Source organism: Pinus tabuliformis, chromosome 2_2, assembly GCF_031772625.1.
Source record: "Pinus tabuliformis cultivar Carrire ecotype Pingquan chromosome 2_2, CPIR1, whole genome shotgun sequence".
NCBI lineage: Eukaryota > Viridiplantae > Streptophyta > Pinopsida > Pinales > Pinaceae > Pinus > Pinus tabuliformis.
Genome location: NC_142300.1, coordinates 980354549 through 980374149, shown reverse-complemented (window position 1 = coordinate 980374149; position 19601 = coordinate 980354549). Strand labels below are relative to the sequence as shown.

The 19601-nt window shown below is 36.6% G+C and overlaps 1 protein-coding gene across 1 annotated transcript in view; it reads left to right on the top strand.

The window, feature by feature from the left end:
* Nucleotides 1–270: 270 nt before the first annotated feature.
* LOC149196559 (uncharacterized) overlaps nucleotides 271–19601 on the top strand; it is a 31701-nt gene continuing 12370 nt past the window's right edge. Inside the window, exons 1-2 of the mRNA XM_089408338.1 lie at nucleotides 271–1189; nucleotides 6178–6211. Of these exons, the coding sequence (XP_089264464.1) occupies nucleotides 271–1189; nucleotides 6178–6211 (953 nt within the window). The remainder of the gene's footprint in view (nucleotides 1190–6177; nucleotides 6212–19601) is intronic.

The window sequence follows — 19601 nt, the reverse complement described above, 5'->3', positions numbered from 1 at the left end:
TGATTCAAAATTTGTAATTCATGTATTAAAACACATTTTAAACAAACAAGATGCACACCCTTAACCAAAATTATTCAAATGCTGCCAAATTATAAGCTTGGCGTCGGCGTCAATCTATTTGTATGAAATATTGGTTTATACATTTATTTAATCATCCGCTAACCTTTCTAGTAAACGGTATAGCAGTTTCGTCTCTGTTCGATATAACATCCACACAGATCGATTAGTGGACCAAACTTCCTCCCGTTTCGTAAAATTGTCTTAAAAAAAATGAATGGAATGGACGAAAAACAGGCCAGTGACAAATTTGACGATGATAATGTTAATCTTATTGCACATTACTCTACAAAGACGTCAGCCGACAATGCCCGTAATGAAAGGAAGCAAGAACTACGTAGCAAACGGTGCTCAACCATTGCTCTGGATTGGAAGCTCTGCTTGCAAAATAACGCCCATGAAATTAAAAGGCGCATCAGGTATGGCATTACCAAATCCGTGAGGGGTGACGTTTGGCAATTGATTTCATGCGACCGCGATCTTTTGCTGGTAAACCCAGGAATTTACTCACAACTCCTCCGCAATGAGTCAGACTCAGAGAAACATATCGTTAAAGACATTCATCGCACTTTGACCTCACACCAATTATTTCGAACGACAGACGGGCCCGGGCAGAGGTCTCTCCACAATGTTTTGAAGGCGTATTCGGTTTACGACAAAGACGTGGGATATACGCAGGGGATGAGTTTCATAGCGGGAATGCTTCTGCTTCACATGAATGAGGAGGAAGACTTTTGGGTTATGGTTGCACTGTTGAAATGTATGCAAATACGAAGTTTATATTTAAAAGACCTGCCTCTACTTCACCAATATTTCTTTCAGTTCGAAATGCTTGTGAAGGAGCAGCTGCCCAAACTGGCTAGGCATTTCGAGCGACAGATGATCACGCCAGTGATGTATTCAAGCAGTTGGTTCATGACTGCTTTCTCCGCAGACTTGCCATTTCGATTAGCTGTTCGTATTTGGGACGTTTTTCTCTTCGAGGGTATGAAGACCGTTTTTGGATTGGGCTTGGCCCTGCTCAAGTTCTTTCAGAATCATATGTTAAAATTGCATTTTCACGATCTCCTAACATTTCTGCGAGGGTTCCCAGAGGAGGCTTTGGATGCGAACATATTGATTCCAATGGCCTGTTTATTGATATCAGAGAGAAGATTACAAGAACTGGAGTTAGATTATCTGGTAAGCGATGGCCAACCATCAGCTTCTCATTAATCCAAATGATTATCTGGTAATGGATGACCAGCAATGAGTTTCTAATTAAAATGACGATGATGGGTGCGTCGTTATTAATGCAAATGATTATCTGGTATGCAATGACGAACCATGAGCTTCAAGAGATAATGCAAATGCAAATGATAATGAGTTTGGAACTGAACATCTATCAAATTTAACAGAAAGACAGTCTGCCGATTAGACGATTAATTCACATAAGCTAAGATGGAGAATTGGTGAGGCTGGTAGACTGTGGAAGAGCTGACATTTGGATGGATGAGATTAAATACGGGGAGAATGTGCAAAGCATATCTACGGACATGTAGCCATGGAACATGAACTGACCTACTGAAAATATCATATCTTATGCATCGGAGCATCCGGGAAACTGAATAGGAAGGAAATAGTTTATAACGCGACTCTTTGAAAGTCTTTCTGGCGGGTTTTTCCGGTCGAAATCCAGCAGGAATTTATTGGAATCGCAAGTTTGATAGCTAGTTTCTGCACAATGAAAGCGTCCCAGGGGTTTTCGAGGGTGCTGAATCCAAATATGCAGTTAAAAAACCATTTTAACTGCAACAAATCAAGATTTAACCTCAATTTCTTCCGCCAGATTCCGTCACCGGAATCTCCAAAAAGTCGCATTATAGACAACTCCGAAGAGGAAGAGCTACCGTGTGCCGCCGTGCGTTTGAATCGGACAACTGAAGGGGGAGAACTACCGTACGCCGCCGTGGCTTGATTTCCAAAGGACGCCAATCAATCACATCAATGATTTTATAATGATCACCTTTATCTTAACGACGGAGGATAGGCACGGAAAAATAATTTTTCGGGTTTTTGTGAGAATATTGAGAGAGTTTTCGTAGTTGGTTCTGGTTGATGCAGAGAGGAGTTGTGGAAGCAGCCGAGGGAGGGCGGTGGCTGTTCTTAGTCCTGCTTATTATCTACGCATTTCTCATAGTCATTCACCGCAATCTTTGTTTGGGTAAGTAAGCAATCTATAACCCAATATTCTAGGCGAAATCCTAAAATTTGCTTATAATAAAAATTATCAGAGGTTTTCAATAAATTGCTCGCAATCAAATTTTATGTGATGTTTACCTTTGAATCAAAATTGTCAGACGTGAGTTCGCTATATCCAAAATTTGTATTGAAGGTAATTGTGAATCTGGAAATAAAACTTTTGTGTAATACTTTAAAATATTTTAAAAAATTGTATTATTTTACTACTTAAAATATTTTAAAAAGTTGTATTATTTTGTTACCAGTAGTTTAAGAATATTGCATGAATACTTGGTGTACTTAACCTACAATAATCTTAAATATGATTAGTCTATACAAATGGAGATCATCGAAATTTACGAGTGAGTAAACCCAGAATACAAAAGCACTAAACTGTCACAAAGTTCTGAACTCTCTGCTATTTTTTCCGATTATTTTAACTTCATAAGGGACAACGATCTTGAACTAGCCGATTAAGAAAATCTAGCTGAGTATAACCTATAATTAAGCTTATTGATCTTTATTAAATAATTCCACTCTTTTGACGTAAAAACTGATGTTAAAAGCGACTGCAGTGATTTGCCATCTTTTGTGCATTAACATCTTTGAGCTTAACTGCTCATTATTAAAAAATTCCCAATTTTGGAACCAGAGAATCTTGCCCTAAACAAATCCGAATTCTTCAAACCAAAGAATCTTACGCAAAACAAATCTTGATTCTGGAGCCATAGAATCCCACGCTAAACATTATTGCACTAATTTGCTTATACTGATTTGCTTTAAGCCTTGAGCACGCTTAGCTGTATAATTGAGATATAATGGAGCAGGTCCATTTTTATCATATTGTGATTCAGAATCGTTGAGGCTTACCTCAAATAATTGCACTTTAGTAGATTGTTCGGCCTATGTTGTTAGATGAGAGGCTCCGGTTAGCATTATGCAAAAAGCATTGTGCAAAAATCTTGAACTCTAATAATTTTAGCACGATGTATTTCTATATCATATTACTCAATTGCAGTAAGCCAATTTTCTCTCTTTTCTCCTACTTCTATGTAGAAGAACATTGGCCTTACAAAGGGGTAAGGGACTATTATCTTAGTGTGTGTTTTTAGGAGGAAAGGTCTGAAATGTTTTAAAGTTTTAAATATAGCAAAGCCTTGTTTCTCCACAGTTTGAATAATTTAGTTCAGCACCTTGTAAGTTAGAATTAAAGAATGAAATTGGTGCTTTAACGTTCTCATCACTTAGCTATGTCAAAACTGCCGCGTAAGAGGTATCAGAAGAGAATGTATATAATACAAATGGTTTTCGGAAATTGGGAGTTAAGGAAGGAGCCTAAATGATAGCTTTCTTTATTAACTCAAAAGAATCTTTCTCGCCTTTTCCCCATTTAAAAGTTGCATTTTTTCATATCATTGAGTGTAGGGGTAAGACAATTTGAGTTTTTTAAATCATTGAGTGTAGGGGTAAGACAATTTGAGAAAAATCAGGAATAAATCTTTTTACAAATTGATTTGTCCTAAGAAGGATTGCATTGTTTTTTTGTTGAGGTAGGGGAATGTTCTTAGATACCACGAATCCTAATAATTTACCTTCTGCCGGGTGAAATAAGATTTTTTAGGATTCAAAGAAATTCCTAATTTCTCACATCTATCAAAGATTTCTTTTAGGAAAATGATTTTGGCTTTAAGCATTTTATTGAGTTTAGAGTTAATTTGACTTTCTAAGTTCAAGTGGATCTTCCTAAGCTTCTATTGGATAGGCTTGTCATTTGAAATCATGGGTATAGTATGATGCATTATAGAATTATCATATGTTTTGAGATTAGAATAATCTCATGCAAAAACACTTTTATATTTTCTTAGCAATTTAATGAATGACATCCTTTCATTGGATGTTAAGCCTAATTCTAGGTTTATGTTCTGAGCCTTGTCAGGTGTAGCAAGATTAATCAACTCATATCTTAGAGTAGAACTCTGTGTTTTTGAATTGGTAGTCTTTTTAAACCTATCTTTCAAATCATAGAGATCTTCCATCTTGACTACAGATTTGGGAATTGGATTTGCATCCTGTTTATTTTGAATCTGTAGGTCATGTTCATTTTCGTCTACGATTTGACCTTCATAAGATCAATCTAATGAAAGAATGTCGATTATATATGTATCATCATTACACACTCTCCAATTTGTTATGTTATTTGGAATGAAAGTCGTAAAAATCAACTCAATCGAAAATCTACCTAGACTAAATTCTTCTGACACTATCAATTTAGATCCTACATTGGCAAGTAAAATAGCGCTTGTGTTTTGTCCCCATATACCTACAAATATTTAATGTTTAATCCAATGGCTTTGTACAGACCTTGAATCAATGCTTCATATTCGGTAGTATTGTTCGTGCATTGGAATTCAATTCTACAAGCTAACATTGTTTTCTCTCTTTGCAGATTGATTAAAATGCAACCTGCTCCTACACCATCATCTGATTTTGAATCGTCAAAGTATAGATTCCAGAATAAATAATGATCTAAAGTTTTATTACTAAAATTAATACATTTAGAAGTGTCTGATTGAGAGAAAATTTCAACCTGAGAAGTGACAGTATTTTTTCGGAAAGGTGAGGTATGGGCATTGAATGAGACAAGGAATGATTCAACAAAATAATTTCCAATAATATTATTAGTGAAAATCACCGGCTTATTTGCTCCTAATTCAGTGACTGTATGTTTCATGAATTTTTAATGGTCAACTCTAAATTGATTTGGTTTACCATTATATGGTAACCACATGTGTGACCAATGAGTTTCAAAATATCCATGTACTTTCTCAGACCAATCCCTGCTTAAAAATAGACCATAAAAATCAGGGATGTCTGCTACTAAGACATCAATCACTTGTAGTATCTTTGGGTTGGATGATAATCTAATTGATACTGATAAAATTTCTCCAACAACTTCGACATTTGTTTTGTCTAATTGGACTATATACACAACATACTTAAGTTTCAATTAAGTTTCGCTCACACAGACCTTGGCATGATATTCGAGGAAGCTCTTGAATCGATGAGACAATTATGAACATTTTTATTAAAAATCTCATAAGTCAAAAGAAAAGGAGGAGTGTGAGACTTAGATCTATCACCAATCAACACAATATCATCTAGGCTTACCTTGTTTGTAGGTGAGGGAGGTTTCCTGTACCTTTGTCAGCTTGGGCTATCAACGGTGGTGGCATGGGATATACAGGAACTTCCTTGAGCTCTCTTAGTAAGATTTTCAGCTGATGTTTCAATTTGGTCATTTCTTATAATGAAATGTTCGCTTTCGTCCTTTTCATGTCTTCAATTATACTATATTCCAATGTATCTGAAACTATTAGAGTTTTAGAATTATCTAGGGGTATAGGGTTAGTTTGAATAGTTTTAGATTTTGTATTCACAGTTTTCTCCTTTTTGGGAGGAGATTTCTGTTTTTGAACTAGTATAGTTGAGTTAGCAAATGTTTTTCTCCGTGTAGATATGGGAATAGCTTCTCTTTCTTCTTCAATGGGAAGAATAAAGTCCCATAACCCATTCAATTCGACTTCTTCTTCAGGTTCAGTTTCTTCTTCAGTTGTTGAGGCGTCTTCAACATCTTAATCTGATTTGGCACTTGAAATCACACTTGGAGGCTCAGATGGCGAAGCAGGACTTCTATTGTATGGGCGATATGGTTTCTTAGGAACTCAATATTCAACTACTTGTTTCTTTATTTCAATCATATCATTTGACATAGTTTTCAAGACTTTTTCAAGTCATTCAAGATCGAATGGATCTTTTGGGGTTTTATTTTCTGTTTCTTGGCTAAAAATCACCTTTTTAGATTTCTTATATTCCATCTTAGATTGTTTTTCTAAGGGTAAGATTCTCTACGGCTTCTTTCATGTTTTCTGAGAGAGTAACCTTATTAGCTCTATCTACAGAATTGGCTATATTAGAAGGTAAAGAAGAATTGTACCACTCTATTTGTACATCAACAGTAGGTTTAGAAGCAACTGGGATTTTGTTTAATAACTTGTTAAATCTGGAGTTAAAATCTTTGATCCTTTCACCTGAATTTCTTTTTAGGTTAGAGAGAGCATTGACTAAAGATGCCATAGTTCTATCATCTCCAAATTTTGCAAGAAACAATTGTTCAAAAGTTACCCAGTCTATTATAGTTCCTGTTGGAAGATAAAAGTACCAGGATCCTGCAGATCCTTTAAGAGTATAGGGAAACAATCTCAGTACAATATCTTCATCCACAACCCCATTCAAATTCATGTCCAACATAAAATTGTTGATGTGTTCTTTAGCTGGAAGACCATCATCTAGATTGTATTTGGGTAACCATTTCTCTAGATGATCAGGGAGAGGATGTGGGTTTGCAAACAACACAACGCTAGGATTAGTCCAAGGCTGATTAGCCATAACTTGAGTTAGGATTTGAGAAGATATAGAAGTAGATCTAGAAGTAGTGGGTATCGATGTCGAACTTATAACTGGACTAGTATTACTTGTGGTAGCACTAATTGTTTGAGTAGAAGAAATGGAAAGATGAGAGGATGTGAATGGAGGTGTAGTGAATTAAGGAGTAAATGGAGGGGAATTTGATATGACCTCACTTGTATCAGACTTAGATCTAGACACAGGAAGTTTCTTAGACTGTGAATGTATTGGAAACTCAAAGGGAGGTATTCCAAGTTTATCACTTTTTGATCATGTTAGGATACCAATTTCTCTGAACAAAGAAGTAATACTTTCTTCAAAAACTTTGAGTTTATCAGGCTTCTCAGCAAAAATAGATATTCATTCTAATTTTTGAACTAAGGACTGAACTGCAGGAGATTTTGGATTATATTCTAAAGAAGGTAAGTGTAGATATACTTTAGGAGATGAGGGGGAAGTTTCTACGACTTCTGACTTCAAAGTGAGTGATTTATAACGTGATTGAGAAACTATAGAACTTTTTGAGGGGGATTGACTCTTGTGAAGGCTTTGAGTTGGAGATTTAGATCTATATTCCATTCATAGTTGGGGCCCTCCTTCTAGAGCCAAAAATGTCAAGGCCTCAGAAATCTATGGCAACAAAAAAGGGGGATAACCACCTAGTCTGGACCTTAGAGCAACTCCTTTTCTATTTGGGATAGTGGCTCCGACTAGATATGATGGGACCAATTTCCCAATGTTTTTGGTTTATATGATTTGTGGGATTTTCCTAATGATTTGCAAAAGAATAACTAGAAATTAACACAACTTTATTCTAATATGCAAAACCTTGAAGTAAATCTATTTTAATTGAACCCGGGGTATTGTTGGTTTTATGCGATATAAAAATATATCTATGTAATCTATGATGATATAGATCAATCAGAGACTATATAGAGTTAATATATTGTAAGATGATTCCTTTGAGAAAATAGCTAATCAAAAGAAATATGAAAAAAATTCGCATATTCTAATGATTATATATAAAAAAGGACATTCTCTATTCTGATATTGTACAATAGTGCAACTGATACTTCAAACGGAGATGGCATATTTCATACATAATTCATGTAAGATAAACTTATCACTAATGCTAGAACAAAGATTTAGCAAACATGATAATAGTACCATATGTGTACCTTTCTACTCATTTGACTAGTGACCATAGGCCATAATCAATCTTCTACCAATAAGTATCCCAAAGAATACAATAGTGCATCAACAATGATTAACAAAAAAATATTTTATTGAAAAGACCATGTTCCCTGATTCCAGTAAGGAATCTACAAACTTACAATAGTGCATTCTTTGTAAATGTTCTTAGTAAAATTCTTGACCCTTCTCTAAATGCATGAGAAGGGTTTAAATACTATTCTTAATTAACTAAAAATAACTTATACAAAATATCTACGAGGAGGTTTCAAACAACCTTCCTCGTTCCTAGTATCCAACTTTCCAAAAATATAACTGCTCAGAAATGACTAAAGTCTTTGTTGATTAATCATTGCTACTAGCTTTGCCTCTTAGCTCACAAATATTGGACATTGGCTTGACTTGTGGTGGCATCCTGAATTGTGTTCTCAAGTGCCCTACAAATATAAAATCATGTAAAGGTGGAAACATTCTCTGTACTCAATCCAAGGAGAAATTCAAGGTTATGATCTGACTGTGTGGTTTGACCAGAAGTTGCCATATTGCTTCCCAATCGATTTTTGACAACCCCTCAATTGTTTCTTTCCGTAGTCGACTCTTATTCTTCCAATTCTTGTCTAATTCTTTAAGATCATGTAGTGTTTTTGGATCACACTCCTTTATGAGGTTAGAGGTGTGAAACACGTGATTTATTTTTTTGATAATGCTATTTGAAATACTTGATGCTCTGGCTATTGCTAGATCGGCCTGTTTCACCTGTGAGTCCCAATCAGTGAATAGAATATCCTTATGCCTTTCATTGATCTTTGGGAGACTTGACCTTTTCCCTTCATCTGAATCCTGACATTCAATATAATCAGAGATCTTAGAATTGATCTCATTGAACTCAAATATTTGATCAATAATGATGTTTGTTAATTTTTCACTACTATTCAGAGATGGAATCATATTTGATATATGTTGGAGGAAGAGCTGCTTTTTCTTTGTGAGTAAAGTATTCAATGTCAAATCTTCATTAATGGATTCCTTTACAGTAGGAATATCCTTATACTTTTCTAGGTCATTGTTTAACTCCTCATTTGTTATTAGCAGATAAGTCATTTTCATGACTTATTTTTAGTACTTCCATATCCTGTTGTAGCTTATACAGTTGTTCCTCTACTTGACAGTTCACACTAACTCTTTCTTCATCTAGCTGTCGTAGTAATAATTTTCTCTGGTCATCCTTTCCTTTGATCAAAACCGAGACTTCGGTTTCTTTGTCGATTATTGCTGTAGCATAGGCTCCAAAAAATTGAGATAGTTGAGTGAAATGTTCAGTCAGATTTACTTGTGTGTCATTCCATAGGGCATCCATAAATTCATGTTTTGAGGGAGTTTTGATTCTCCTCCTCTTCCTGTGTCTTTTCACAATAGATTTATGAAGAGGGATGTAAAATACATCTAGAGGGGGATATCTATTACATTAAAAATAACTACAGTAGTTGGATCTACAGGGATTACCTCTGTATCTTGGAAACTTGTTTTTGGACCTTCAGTGGTCACTACTGCTATTTGCCCTGGAGGGGTCTGAAATCCTGTAGTTTCTTGTGTTGATGACACATTAGGGGTATCCTGTAGTTTGTAATTGAATGCATGCCACAAATTTTCCAATTCATTTGTTTCTTTTTCCTACTCTCGTGACGTGCTTGGCTTATTCTGCTTCTGAGACTGGGTTTCAATTATATGATAAAATTTCCAAAACTCTTGTGGGAGGTATTCTAAACTCTATCCTCTAAACTCCTAGAATCTTTTTAATTTCCTCGGGTCAAACTTTGTCTTGACTGCATTCTGAATCTGCTTAAATTCCTTCGCAGATTCCAGTAAATCTTCAAACTCATCAACTGCATGAGTTACAGGTCTGATCTTAACTGAAATGGTGAATTTGTTTGCTATATGCTATGGATCAAAAGGCCTAGCTGGTAGAATGGGGAGCTTTAATGACTGCATTGATCTAATACTCTTTATATGTATGACCATAGGTAAGAAGGGTAAATGACCCACACTGAAGGGGAAAATTTGGCCATAAAGATTTCTTCATTTCCCTCAATGTGTTTTTGAGGCCATTTCCTACTGTTTGGTATGCTACTTCTCTTGCCAGTAATTTATCCAATACATACATAGGGAGGACATGTGGGAAGGCTTGGCTACTAAATTTCCTGAAATAAGATAAGGATTCTTCAAGAAAATAACTTCTGATTGCTTGAAGGTCTGTGATAGGTTCTTTTGTGAATCTCAGACATCTTCTGTTGAAAACTAACTGATGTAGGGGAAGAAAAATTGCCTATCATAATTGGTGAAAATGTGGAATATAATCTTGTTTCCACATTTTCTTATAACTCAGGAAGATAGAAGTAGGATCATTGGTATTCCATTTCCAACCCATGGCTGGAAAATGAGTGCAGAAACAAACAACATCGAAGATATATGCAGACATGAGAATTGGGGAACTGCTCTAGAGGAGGCAGCCCTGGTTTGGCGATATTCAGTAATCGATTTGGCCAAATTCTTAGAGAGAGAGGTTGCCCCATTCATAATGTGAGAATTAATGCAAGCCTCAATTAATGGAACCCAATTGATCGAGAATTTAGAATTATCAGGGAGGCCATACAAGCTACATAGCATAGAGGCTGCAAAATTATAAGGATTGGCCAAAGAAGCAATGGAGTACATACCCACTTTATCTTGTTTGAATTTATTTTCTCTTCTCCTCCATTCTTGTATCATTTGAAATGGGTCTTTTTTTTCCTTTACGAACTTTGCAACAAATTGTTTCTCCTAGATGTCCTGGGCATCAGGCAGCTCCTACATTTGTTATAAATATTTGGCTCTGAAAGAACCCAAGACTGTATTTTTAGCTGTCCTGATAAGTCTGTCTTCAACTTCTCTATTCTCTACTATCCATCTTATCATATCTGTGTATGGAAATATTCTAGCCCTTGTTTCTATTCGGTGAAGGAAAGAGCACACAACGTCTCTAAATTGCACTCTTTACGGTTTTGTGCTATCAACAGTTGATCGAGTGTCTGTTACTTCAGGGTTTTCATTCTCTAGCGTAGTATAGATAGTCTGCCATGTAGTGGCACCTCCATCTACAATGCAAATTAAAGATGGATGACATCTTTATTCTTTTAGTTTCTGTGATACACTGCTTGTTATGCTTCTTCATCACCTTTTGAATGGACATCATTTGAGTGGAGTTCCTATTAAAAATAACAGCAATTAATTGTTACGTAAAATAAAAGATTCGATGAAATTACTGAACTTTGTGAGAAAAGATCCGGGAACGAGTTCAACATTAATCAACCATAACGAACACCACGATTACATGCATAGGGATGATAACCATACTAACTCATTCTGACCTGACTCATGTCCAACTCAAAAACACTTATTAAACATCTGTCAAATCCATCGCATTAGATATTTTAAGCTATCGAGTGAATGAAACTTTGTTTTATGGATCTTACGATATGCGATATCGCAAAATCGCAAGATCACAAAATTGCAAGATCGCAAAATCGCAAGATCGCAATATCGAGATATCACAATATATGGGTTTTATAGGTAACATTTAAGCTGCTGACATAATATCCTTCGATGTGTGATATGCGATCGAGATGTCGCATACAAAGTTCAATCGCAAGTCACATATTGGTATTTTTTTAATGTGCTTAACTTTTCTACTAAGGAATCATGCGATTTGCGATTTGCAATGAAGACTTTAATATGTTTAAAAAGTGTTTTTTGAAAAGTGACAATTTTCTAAAGGTTGGCATTTTATTCGCAAAAAGGGGAAATTTTAATTTAAAAGGGTCCCTAATTGTATTATACATAATAAAAATCGGGGGGTTGTTGCATAGCACAACATGTAGCCTAGAGAATTATTAACCCATCAAGGTCGTCAATTCACTCACATGATTGAAAATTTGTTAATCCATCACAAGATCAACCACAAAACATCCACTCCTTACGACCCACAGGCTAATGAGAAAGTGGTGGTAACCAATAGAGCATTGGAAGGCATTTGGACCAAAGTGATTAGGAGCAGCAGAAAGGATTGGGCAGACAGATTAGTTGAGGCCACCTAGGCCAATGATACCACCTAGTAGACCACCACTGGATTCACCCCTTATGAGTTGGTATATGGGAAGAAAGCCCTGTTGTCCATTAAATTTGAATACAACACCTTAAGAATGGCAGCACAACTGGATCTAGATATCACCAAGGTGCAATGTTGGCTTATTGGGTCCTGACCCGTGTTCAAAGTTAATTGTGCCAAACAAATCCCTACACTACTAGTCCTTTCGGTATCAATCCGCGGAGCATGGACTGATGTCTCACCCGAAGCAGTATGAGGGGATGTTGGAACCAAGTTTCCGCACCTAGAGATTAGTGTGATGTTTTTTTGTGCCCTAGATCTGCCTTCACACAGATCAATAAGCCCTTATGGCTTATCGATATAACTCCCTTGAATCATAAACTAAACCTTTGCGAAGGTGTATGACTAGCTTTCGTGGACCCTGAATAGGCTAATCAACTACTTACGCACTTCAAAGATTACACTTAACCCAGTAAGTACTCAGATCGGCTTAAGTTTTTGATAACTTCAACATACAACAAGATAATCCTCTTGTAAACAGTTAACATTAATTATGTTCATATAACAATATAGATAAAGTAAAGTCATGCATCAATACATCATTATTTCATAAACCCATCATTCATCATAACATAAATCACATTCATTCATAATAGAAGTAAATAGGTGAAACATAGGAATTTCTACAATAATATTCTTTATTGATAATCAGTTCAACTTACAGACTCAAGACCTCCGTACACACTCAATTGTGGACTCTACTCTAGGCCTCTACACACACAAATTCATAATCTTTCTTCCTACTATTCTTCGTTAACTTTCTGGACTTCTCCCATAGACAAAATTCATTACCTCCCTTAGACATCCTAAGACACACCTATTTATACAATTACATGGTCCATGGACCATAGGTAGATCCTCAAAAAGCCAACTCATCTTACATAAAGAAGGATAAAACCCTTTATGATTATTTAACTAAGTACGCACTCTGCGACCATAATTTGTGGAGACTTTACATATTTATATAAAAAAACTTGGGCTTTTGCCCCAAAACTTGCATTTTTGCCAGAAAATTTACCCTATGGGACCCCATCCCAACATGCAACAAGAAATATTGCTCCACCTGAATGGCTTAGATGAATTTAGGATGTAGGCCCTCCTTTACACAAAGGTGGCTCAAGTTCAAAGGAAACTTTGGCATGAGAAGAATATAAAGGAAAAACAATTTTAAGAAGGTAACTGGGCTTTGTTGTATGATTCCCGATACAAGGATTTGAACGGAAAGTTAAGGACTAGATTGTTAGGGCCTTATGTAATAGAAAAGTGTCATGATAATGGTGTTGTACAGATAAGAACCATTGATGCATAAGCTATCTCTTTGCTTGTGAATGGGTATAGATTAAAGATCTACACGAAGCCCTTGTCAAAGCAAGAATTCATCAATAGCATTAGCAAGATAGTGATGGTGGTAGAGAAATTCTCATCTTCCACCCCACCAAGTCCGTGAAGGAAAAAATTAAAAAAAAAAGAAGAAAAAAAAGAAAAAATAAAGAGACTGAGGTGAAAACCTTCATGAGGCACTTGAGTCCCACTGTTGGGTTGAAAACGTCTTGAGGTGACCCAAGGATGTTTTAAAAAAAGTGGAGAATAAAAATATCTATGGGTGAAAACCTATTTTCAAGCACCCAGGGTAGGCAACTAGGATGATAACCTCCTTGAAGGGAGACTAGTTTTTTTACAAAAGGGAAAAATAAAAATAAAAGAGAAAAAAAGAGAAAAAATAAGAAAAGATACAAAATATGGAAATTGTTTTTTGCAGATCAGTAAGAGGAGGATAAGCATAGCATAAGAATGATAGAAAGACATACAAGATCCATGCTTCAATCCAACCATCTCATGTCTTCCACTATTCACCTATTCTTCCACTTTTAAACCCCTTAAGCTCATCTTACACAAACTTTGTGTTTTCTACGGGATTCCCTATAATCCTATAGGAGTTTCCTGTAGGAATTATAGTCACCTTGAAAATACCAAGAAAGGTAGTTAGAGGAAAAGGGGATGACACAAGCCTATGTCTGGATGAAAAACTATTTACTCTACCACATCATATCTATTCCTTTCATCACCATGTCACCCCTACATCCATCAAAGTAATCAATTCAAACAATACAAATTACAAAAAGAAAAAGAAAAAAGTATGAAAGTTTAGGTGAAAGGAAGGTACAAGACATCTTGTAGGTATCCTGTAGGAAATCCTGTAGCAACCTATCCCACAAAGGAAGAGAGTTTCAACAGTGATATACTGATCATAGACGACCAGATAGACGACCGGATGAATCTCTAACGAACTTCCTTCCTACGGTAAAGGAACGGGTAGATTTCCCCCTTGTTCATCGGATTCTATGTTGACAAAAAGAATTTGAATGGTGTCATTCTCATTCTCTTTGGTGACTGTATCATTTGAAGGTGGGCCCACTGAAGACAAGATTTGGTTGATTGCCGTCTCGACCTGTTGACTTTGGTCCAGTGTGGACTTAGAGGGTTTATATTCAATGATAGGTGCTTCGACTGACAACAAAGGTGTGTTAGTCGGATATTCAACTAGCAATGGACTCGGCAAGATTTTCTTGTATCCAGGAGGAAGTCGCTGTGGTGAAGCAGGACAGTTATCTAAGACTCTTTTAGCTTCGTCTAGGAAAGGACAATGGTGGAGGGCATGATTGCCTTCACACACCTACAAGGAAATTTAGATCTTCCTTTCTATCCATTGATTTCATTTTCACTAGTTGATGGCGTACTCTCAACATGATCATTAGAGGTTGAAGACACCGAATTGTGCAAGCGGGGAGACCAGTCCCTTAAGATCCGCAGGATGCAAGGACAATCTCGATGATAGTAGTCTCCTTTGCAAATTACACATGGAGATTTAGGTTTGGATGGTACAGTGTGTGGATTTTCGCCAGATGATGCGTGCTTTTCCCCTTTCATCGTTGGCTTCTTCTTCTTCTTCTTCTCCTTCCCTTTCTTCTTCTTCTCGGTTACTTAGTTTTTAGTGTTACCAGCTTCACTAAGCGAAGAGGAAGAAGGAGAGGGAGAAACAAACGAAGTAGAAGATGAGGGAGAAACTCTAGTATCATCTGGTTGCTGATTTGATTGCTCAGGAATTACGGTGTTTTAAATGACAGAGGTCGAGAAAAGCCATACTGGCAGGTCAATTGTTAGTCCTGGAAGGGACAATGTAGCCATGTGTGGAGCACCAACATCTCCCCAAGAAGAGAAAGGATTAGGATTCCCCCCAAGGGGAAATCCTTGATTGGTGGACTCCATTTTCTCAACCTAAGACCAACAAGGGAATAGTGATGTTATTCCGATTAAAATAAATTTTATGATGCTTTGACACAATTTGCTTTTTCAATTTTTAGGAGTCAAGAAAAAGCTAAAGATGACTCTAGTTGCCTTCGATTTTTAATGATCGTGAAGTGACAAGTGCTCAGATGAACATTTTCTTTTAAGGATTCTGAAAAGGAACGAAAGTGACTACTCTGGAAATCTAGACAGAGGGATTACCAAACCAATCACAAAACTATAGAATACTTTTTATGTACCGTAGTCAATCTTCCCGAATGCTATGTTTAGTTAATTGCAATTGATAGGGTGGCAGACACAGCTTCCTAAGGATAAAGGATATAGCCTATTATGGTCTCCCAAGATATACTCGACGGTACATAGGAGCACAAGTCCATACTAGCACTTGTCGTATCAGAGAGGAGGAATCACCCAACCTATGATGAAATGATAGTTACCAGGCTTTACGATGCTAGAATATGTCTGTAGCCTAGACTTCTAGAGGTTGCGCATTAGGTTCCAAAGCGTTTTTATGTTCATTGAGGTTTATTTTACAGTTGATCTTTCTTAAGAAGTTTGCCTTTAAGGTTCACCGTGTGATGTAGATATACAATTCCTAAATATGCAATCTAAGATGATAAACAATCGTTTACTTTATTTTAACAATGAATATCCTAGGTACTAAGGAAAGAGAAGTAAAATTCTTTCAACATAGAGCAGAGAGAACACACTAGATGTAGTTTTCCTAAATCAATTTCTGCATGCAGTTTAAATGCAAATGCACATGCATGTATTTGTTTTTCGGTTTCCTTAATGTGTGAATGACAAAAAGAAAACTAAGTATAGATCTGAGTTACTTTTCTTCAAAGCGACACTTTAGCAATTTCTTTTCAGAAACGAAAGGAAGACTATGATGACACTTTCAATTTTGACTTAAAAACTGCTTTCGACACTTCAAAGAATTGATGATTCAAATCAAATACAATAGCAAAAGTGAAATGAATTATCTAAAAGAGGAAGACTTTACAACACTCTTTTTCTTGACTGAAAACAACAGTTGCATCACTTTGAAATCAAAAGATGACAATTCAATTAAGCTACTTTTTGCGAAGGAGGACTGTAAATGAAGAAAAATACATAAAAAACATTCACAATTCCTTATCAGTGGAGGCTAAATAATGTAAAGGAAGAGAGTTTCAACAGTGACATGCTGATCATAGACATCAAAACTACAGAATAGAGATGAAAACAATGAAGAAAAAACCAAAATCTGGAGGCAAAAAGAGTCTCATTAAATCATCGCACCTGTAACACGGGGAAACGCGGACGCATATCACCTGTAGCACACGGGAGGTTCAATGCATCCAGACTACCAATGAGAGATAGTGCGATGGTCCAGGGACGAGGCTGACCTCGGTTTTTGCTCACAGTTTGCGGCTAAGTTTAGGGGTTTAGGCTGAGCTAATGATAGACAATAAACACAAATTATAGGGGTTGATCTAATGAGGTTATTTGAGCTACCACCAGGGCACTTAGGATGTTTGCAAGGTATGTTCAGTTCATAAACCAACCCAGATATTGAATGAAGCAGCATTGATCTACTTTGTTGTTGCATAACAAAAGCAGTTCGAAGGCTAACTGGCTTAACTTCAGGATCCGTCTGTAGTTTATAAAGCAAACAAATAGAAACAAACAAACAAACTATTCACTCCCTAGTGGACTCACCATTTTGTTATCTTCCAAGGTGCTTTGATCACAAAGATCAATAAATTCTCTATAGTCTTGGAAGGGCATAGTTCCTCTTTGTGCTAGGGTATTTATTTGGAATTGTAGCTATTATTTCTTGAGATATAAGGCATAAGAATTTCCTGGAATCCTGCATTGGATTTCCTCCAAGGATAAATTGGCCATAGTTTCCAACTAGCTTTTTGTTTCTTGTATTTGTCCCCTTATCCATGTGTTCACAGCTTCTAACTGAGATTTCATCATTGCTTCTATGTCTCTTATGCTACTCAGTTCTCTACCCATATCTTGCAATTTCTCCTCCATGTTGCCTACATCCTCCACCCCTTTTGATTTGGAAAATTTGCATACACCTATGTGTCCTTTCTCTCACTTTTTCAAGTTCAAAGAATAGGGGAATGGAAAACTTTTGTGGGATTACCCTACCTCCTTCAATGAACCTATAGTAGGAGCTGAGGTTTAGCTGTCGGCTAGGTTCTCTAAGTTCTTGGTCTTATTTCCTTGTTTCTTGTTGAGTGATACCTTCCTAGTCCCTTTTCTATGTTTCCTGCAGGTTTGATAGAGTTTCCTGTAGGATGGTCTCTGCTTCCTGTGGTTCTATCTATGTCTCCTATATGAGACCTTTTTCATTTGATGAGGTTGACCTTGTGATAAGCCTCCTAACATAAGTGATTAGAGACTTGGCAGAGGCTTATTCTTATGATCCTTCTCCTTCATTTTTCCCTAGAGGGGATTCCTTTTCTTGTTGCTTTGGTGAATCCTCAATGACAATTGGAGTTTTGGTGGGGTTTTGAGGTCCCCCTTTCCTAATCCCAGTGCTATTTCTTATGCTGAAGTATAGTGGGGTTTGTCTTTGCCTCTTCCCCTTTGATTTGATAGATGTACTTAGGGAAATAGGAGCAATTGTTGCCTCTTTCTTTATGGGATCTGGAGATACCCTTGGTGATTATTTTCCTTCTCTGCCTTGACCTACAGACTTTGACTCATCCTTCTGTCATTTTTCCTCTTTTCCATTTTCCTTCTCATTCTCTTCTTTGTCTCTAGCTTCCAATTTTTCTTCTTCCTCTATTTCTTCACTCTGCCTATCCATCTCTTATTTTGTTTGTTCCTCTACCTCTCCTTCATTATCCTCCTCTATTTATTCTTCTTTTTCCTCATCTATCTCTTCCTCATTTTCGTCCTCTATTTATTCTTCATTTTCCTCCTCTATTTCTTCTTCATTTTCACTAGCAGTGGGGCTTTTGTCATATTCAATAGATTGAATTTCTCCTTCTACCTACATTTCTTTAAAGTTTTTCCATGCAATAGGGAGTCTTAGGTTTTGTAGAGAATCTTCAAGGATGTGTTTGATCAAACCATGATGGGCTCATTGTTTATGTTTTTCCTCCTGCACTTCGATGCTCATTTCTATCATTGATTTTAGAAGAAAATAGGGTATACTCAATCTGTTTTGAGGAGGTGTGTTTTTTCCAAATCTCAATTCTTGGAGGAATCTGAAGTGGTATCCATAAACCACATTGTATCTCCCTTCACATGAAATGTATTTAATGAGGTGGTAACTAAATTCATTTCAAGGGTATGGAATTGTTCCCTTTCTAACTCCATGTTTATCCTCCACTGGCTCCTCTCCTACCAAAAAGAAGCTTTTCTTTGCAAGGTGTTGTTACCCTTGTCTTCTTTTCTCCATTGTAACCCTAAAGAGAGTGTAGTGATGTTGATTATAACTTTAGGAGTAATTACTATTGATTAGCCTTTCACCATAACAGTGGAATTGGTCCTAGTGAGGGGTATGAAGTAGAGGGCAAATTCTTTGGCCACATCATCATTGTTTCCTCTCATCCTCTCAAAGAACCCCGTCCATTGGTTCCTTGTGAAAATTTTGACTACACTAGGATGTTGGTTGATCTTTGCTATGTTTGTGGGTTATCTCTTGTTGAAACCTCTGGTCATCTACACTGGTAATTGTGGGGGCTTGTGTGGATACAATTCAAGAATGTTGGTAGGTGAGGGAGGTTAGAATGTTAAATATTAGTGACATGCAATACAATTCCCCTATCTTGATATGTACTGCAATTTTCATAACCAAATTGAGGATTATTTTCATTCAAATGGAAAATATGGAAGGCATAGCTCCTACCTGACTTTGCTACGTTCTGGTGAGGACAACCCTTGATTTCACCTCCATTAGTACCCACTGACAGTCTTGTAGGTTGATTCCTTTGTATCCTTTAGGCTTCCTATAGGTTTCATGTGCTGTAGATGTTGACTGTTTCCTATAGATGCTACTTTAAAAAGACTGAGAGAAAATTCTTCATTCGATAAATCCTCAAAGTTTCTTATGCCCTATTTGTATGGGAATCAATGTTTTATTTCCATATATGGATGATCATGTGGGGTGGTGTTTTGGTTGTCTAAGTATGAGCACCCACTTTTGGACCGT